We start from the raw sequence: 6000 nt of genomic DNA, 5'->3' as shown, positions 1-6000 counted from the left end.
AGACTATAGACTAGACTGTCGACAAGACTATAGACTAGACTATAGACTAGACTATAGACTAGACTATAGACTAGACTAGAGACTAGACTAGAGACTAGACTATAGACTTGACTTTAGACTATGCTATAGACTAGATTATAGACTAGACTATAGACTAGACTATAGACTAGATTATAGACTAGACTATAGACTAGACTATAGACTAGACTATAGACTAGTTTATAGACTAGACTATAGACTAGACTATAGACTAGACTATAGACTAGACTATAGACTAGACTATAGACTTGACTATAGACTAGACTATTGACTAGACTATAGACTAGACTATAGATTAGACTATAGATTAGACTATAGACTAGACTATAGACTAGACTATAGACTAGACTAGAGACTAGACTATAGACTAGACGATAGACTAGACTATAGACTAGACTATAGACTAGACTATAGACTAGACTATAGACTAGACTATAGACTAGACTATAGACTAGACTATAGACTAGACTATAGACTAGACTATAGACCAGACTATAGACTAGACTATAGACTAGACTATAGACTAGACTATAGACTAGACCATAGACTAGACTATAGACTAGACTATAGACTAGACTATAGACTAGACCATAGACTAGACTATAGACTAGACTATAGACTAGACCATAGACTAGACTATAGACTAGACTATAGACTAGAATATAGACTAGACTATAGACTAGACTATAGACTAGACTATAGACTAGACTATAGACTAGACTATAGACTAGACTAGAGACTAGACTATAGACTAGACTATAGACTAGACTATAGACTAGACTATAGACTAGACTATAGACTAGACTATAGACTAGACTATAGACTAGACTGTAGACTAGACTATAGACTAGATTATAGACTAGACCATAGATTAGACTATAGACTAGACTATAGACTAGACTGTAGACTAGACTATAGACTAGACTATAGACTAGACTATAGACTAGACTATAGACTAAACTATAGACTAAGCTATAGACTAAACTATAGACTAGACTATAGACTTGACTTTAGACTATGCTATAGACTAGACTATAGACTAGACTATAGACTAGACTATAGACTAGACTATAGACTAGACTATAGACTAGACTATAGACTAGACTATAGACTAGACTATAGACTAGACTATAGACTAGACTATAGACTAGACTATAGACTAGACTATAGACTAGACTATAGACTAGACTATAGACTAGACTATAGACTAGACTATAGACTAGACTATAGACTAGACTATAGACTAGACTATAGACTAGGCTATAGACTTGACTATAGACTTGACTGTAGTCTTGACTTTAGACTATACTATAGACTAGATTATAAACCAGACTATAGACTAAACTATAGACAAGGCTATAGACTAGACTATAGGCAACACTATGGACTAGACCAGACTATACTTTGGACTATATTATAGATTAACATCAAACAAACTTTTCACTCTTTTTAGCCTGAAACATGTCTTCTAATCTAGAAGTTTATATAGGAAAGTATCTAATACCGGAAATTGTGGCACAATTGGACAATGAAGAATTGATTTCGTATAAAGCGAAATCAACAGGAGGCTTAGATAGTTTTATGTCCAGTTTGTATGATATTAAATTAAAAACTAAAACCAGAGAAGGGTAAATTTCACTCAAAAAACCTATACTTAATAATTTATTAATAACTTTATAATTGCAGCATAAAAGAACGTTTATTATTTGCCAAATTTATGCGTGGCGATGTAAGTTTTCGTGAAACTAGCAAATCTTATACACAATTTTCCAATGAAATCTATGCCTATGGTAAGGTCTTACCCGCCTATGATAAATTGTTAAAAGATTTAAATGTTAATAGTTTAAATGTAAAAGATTTAGTGGCGCCTATCTACATAGCCAAATTTGGTTATATAGAGGGTTTAAGCTCTGCCCCTAATGTCAGAGAAGCGGCTTTGGTTATGGAAAATCTTAAGTCATTAGGCTATCAATTGGGTCCACGTTTGGTGTTGAAAACAGAACACCTTTTAAATATGTCTAAACGTTTGGGACAATTACATGCTTTGTCCTATGCTTTAAAAGCTGTAGAACCCAAACAATTCGAAACTTTAAAGTCGGGTATTATAGATTTTCCATTTATTAATGAAAATGATCCGAATGATATTAAAAATAATAGTTATCGTATTTTACACCGACATGCCTTTGATCGTTTATACGATTTCGTTGAACGTAAACTTAATACAGAAACTTTTAATAAGAAATGTTCCAAAGATTTGAAACTAATCGAATGTTTGGAAAAATTAAAAGCTAAATATTTTGATTTACCTACCCGTTTGCCCGAGAAGTTAAGAACGAAAGTAAATAATACTGAAGAAGATCGGTATTTTGCCACCATTTTGCATGGAGACTACAATCGTAATAATGTTTTATTTAAATATAAAGCTGAGGAAGTAACAATGTATAAGGATAATTTTGTAAAAGATGTTAAACTAATAGACTTTCAGGTAATTTTTCTAAACAAATTATTAAAACTTTCAAAAAGTGTTTGTTTGATCTTGCAGCAATTACGTTTTGACTCTCCCGCTTTGGATTTATCTTTCTTTATGTATTTTAATACCGCTGAAGAGGAACGTTATGCAATTTGGGAAGATTTATTGAAAACCTATCATAACACCATGTTTTCTACTCTCTCCACTACTTTAAAAGCTTCCCAGAAGTCGGTAGAGGATATTTCCAAGATTTTACAGAACTATACTTTTGCTAAATTTCTTGCGCATTTTGCCCGTTTTGCCTTTTATGGTGTTGTTATCTGTTTGCACTTTTTACACTGGATGTTTTGCAGTCCCCAGGAATGTACGCGTATATCGGAGTTATGGACCACCGATATTCATGGTGAAGAATTTCGTAAATTGTCTTTGGAAGCGGGGGGAGATGAAGTGAATATGAAATTTTTGTCAATTCTCAGACATGCCTGTGAAATGGGTTATATGGATGATTTGTAAGCGATTTAAAAACTTAACTTTTCTACAAAATTAAGTTCGAAAATTTCGAAATTTGATTTAAACTGCAGTTTAAGACAAAAAACAACTGTTTATAAGATAATAAAACATATTCAAACTACATACATATTTTGAATCAATCAATGACTTCACACCTTGACATACATAATTTCCTCTTTCACTTTTTTCCTCTTAGACTTTTTTAAAGAAATATTTACACAAGTGTTTTAAGCGCCTCACTAACTTAGATCAATTCAACATATAAATTATGATGCTTTGAATCATGGAATAATAGTAGATCTTTAAACAACAATAGAACAACAACATTTACTACCAATTACCAAAACAAAAATTTTTCTAACATGAAATTTCTCATAAGTTTTCTACTAATCTTTACCATTACCCTACAAACAAAGGCCGCTTATAGGGACAATCTTCTTTACGACGACTCCAACCAAAAACTCAACGATTCAAAAGCCTTAAAAAACTGTGACGAACGCGTTTGTTCGCGTATTTATCGTCCCTTATGTATATCTGTTGATGGCATACAGACCACTGTTGCCTCTCGTTGTCACTTGGCTAAACTTCGTTGTGATGCTATGAAACATAAGTTGGAGAATTCCAAAGCTCCCCGACCCATTATACGTGTGGTGCATATTGGCGGTTGTTATGATAAGCCTAAAAGAAGACCAAATTCAAAATGGTTGCGCTATCCCGAAGATGGTAAATACAAAGGACGCTATTGAGCAGCAGGAGTTTTGCAAAATATAGTTAATAATTTATTTAGTTTAATAAAATATTAGTTAATTAAACAAAATTTCACGATTTTTTTCTTCAAATATACTCGACACTATAATTTTGACCTCAAACAGAACTAGAAAAAAACTAGAACAGAACTAGAACAGAACTAGAACAGAACTAGAACAGAACTAGAACAGAACTAGAACAGAAACTAGAACAGAACTAGAACAGAACTAGAACAGAACTAGAACAGAACTAGAACAGAACTAGAACAGAACAGAACTAGAACAGAACTAGAACAGAACTAGAACAGAACTAGAACAGAACTAGAACAGAACTAGAACAGAACTAGAACAGAACTACAACAGAACTACAACAGAACTAGAAAGAACTAGAACAGAACAGAACAGAACTAGAACAGAACTAGAACAGAACTAAAACAGAACTAGAACAGAACTAGAACAGAACTAGAACAGAACTAGAACAGAACTAGAACAGAACTAGAACAGAACTAGAACAGAACTAGAACAGAACTAGAACAGAACCAGAAACAGAACTAGAACAGAACTAGAACAGAACTAGAACAGAACCAGAACAGAACTAGAACAGAACTAGCACAGAACTAGAACAGAACTAGAACAGAACTAGAACAGAACTAGAACAGAACTAGAACAAAACTAGAACAGAACTAGAACAGAACTAGAACAGAACTAGAACAGAACTAGAACTGAACTAGAACAGAACTAAAACAGAACTAAAACAGAGCTAAAACAGTACTAGAAGAGAACTAGAACAGAACTAGAACAGAACTAAAACAGAACTAGAATTGAACTAGAACAGAACTAGAACAGAACTAGAACAGAACTAGAACAGAACTAGAACAGAACTAGAACAGAACTAGAACAGAACTAGAACAGAACTGGAACAGAACTAGAACAGAACTAGAACAGAACTAGAACAGAACTACAACAGAACTACAACAGAACCAGAAAAGAACTAGAACAGATATAGAACAGAACTAGAACAGAACTAGAACAGAACTAGAACAGAACTAGAACTAAACTAGAACTAGACTAGAACTGAACTAGCACTAGTCTATGGTTTGCTTTATAATTTAGTCTATAGTTTAGTCTGAAGTCTAGTATATAATTTTGTGTTTTAGTTTTTGTTTTATTCAATTTTAAATAAAACTTCTTGGATTTTTTTTTGTAAATTTTTTATACATCTTTATTTTTTATAGTTTTTTTTATTGTTTAAAATATTTTTTTTTATTATTTTTTCAATTATTATTGTGGTTTCATTTACAGGATATATGTTTTGTTTAATTTTATATAGATTTTTTTGTTTAAAATTTTTTTTATTTAAATTTTTGCAAAATTTATTTGAAAAACTTAGCAAATTGGGTTTAATTAAAGTGTTGAGTGTGTGGGAGGGGATTGAGAAAGGAGGCTATTTTAAAGGATGGAGGTTTTTTAAGGGAATTTATTTATTTTTTGTTTTTTAAAGAAATTATAATTATTTTTAAAAATTTTTTTATTAGATTTTGTTTAATGTTTAGTTTTGTTTTAATAAATTATAAACTTATTTATTTATATGTTTATTGGTGGGTTAATTTTTTGTGTTTTTTTTAACTTTTGTTATAAACTGTTTTTTTTTTGTTTGTATATTTTTTATGTTTAAGAAAAAATTATATTATTTATTATTTTTGTTTTTGTTAAATATATTTTTATGTTTTCTTAACTATTTTACGCACACACATTTTGATGAGCTGGATTTTTTGGTTTTATGTTTGTATTTGAGAGTAATAACCAAATATTAAAAGAAAATAAAAAAGAAAAATTCAAATTTTATTTAAAAAAAATTATTGTTTTTTAAGAAATTGGGAAAAATTTTAAGAATTTTTTTTTAACATTTTTTAATATTGCTAAATGTTTTTTTTTGTTTTTTTTTTATAATAAAGTACCTAAGCAGTATCAAAACATTTATTTTATTTTTTTTTATTAAATTTTGTAACATGTTGTTTTTTTTTCTGAGTGTATAATTTATTTTTTTTATAATTTTAATGTTTTTTTTAGTTTATTTTAGTTTTTTTTTGTATATAAATAGCTATTTTTAATATTTTTTTTTTTAATTTTGTTTATTATATAATTAAATTCAATTTGTTTTTTTATTTTTTTAATAATTTTTAACTAAATTTTTTTCTGTTAAATTTTTAGTTTATTTTTAATAAATTTTTTATT

The 6000-nt window shown here is 29.7% G+C and overlaps 2 protein-coding genes across 2 annotated transcripts; both read left to right on the top strand.

Annotated features, from left to right (window-relative positions):
* The first annotated feature begins 1470 nt into the window (after window positions 1-1470).
* On the top strand, window positions 1471-3140 carry LOC119615435. Its single transcript, XM_037971449.1, has 3 exons — window positions 1471-1667; window positions 1726-2524; window positions 2582-3140. Exons 1-3 carry the CDS (start codon window positions 1501-1503, stop codon window positions 3020-3022), a joined length of 1407 nt encoding a protein of 468 aa, XP_037827377.1. The 5' UTR covers window positions 1471-1500; the 3' UTR covers window positions 3023-3140.
* A 147-nt stretch (window positions 3141-3287) lies between these two features.
* Window positions 3288-3836, top strand: LOC119615437. The gene has a single exon (XM_037971450.1). The coding sequence runs from the start codon at window positions 3382-3384 to the stop codon at window positions 3763-3765; it is 384 nt and encodes a 127-aa protein (XP_037827378.1). The 5' UTR covers window positions 3288-3381; the 3' UTR covers window positions 3766-3836.
* The last annotated feature ends 2164 nt before the right edge of the window (window positions 3837-6000 follow it).

Source organism: Lucilia sericata, unplaced genomic scaffold (genome assembly GCF_015586225.1).
Source record: "Lucilia sericata isolate MDLA Ls3-8-SP2 unplaced genomic scaffold, ASM1558622v1 Contig005158F_arrow, whole genome shotgun sequence".
Classification (NCBI taxonomy): Eukaryota; Metazoa; Arthropoda; class Insecta; order Diptera; family Calliphoridae; genus Lucilia; species Lucilia sericata.
This window is presented reverse-complemented; position numbering and strand designations above follow the sequence as displayed.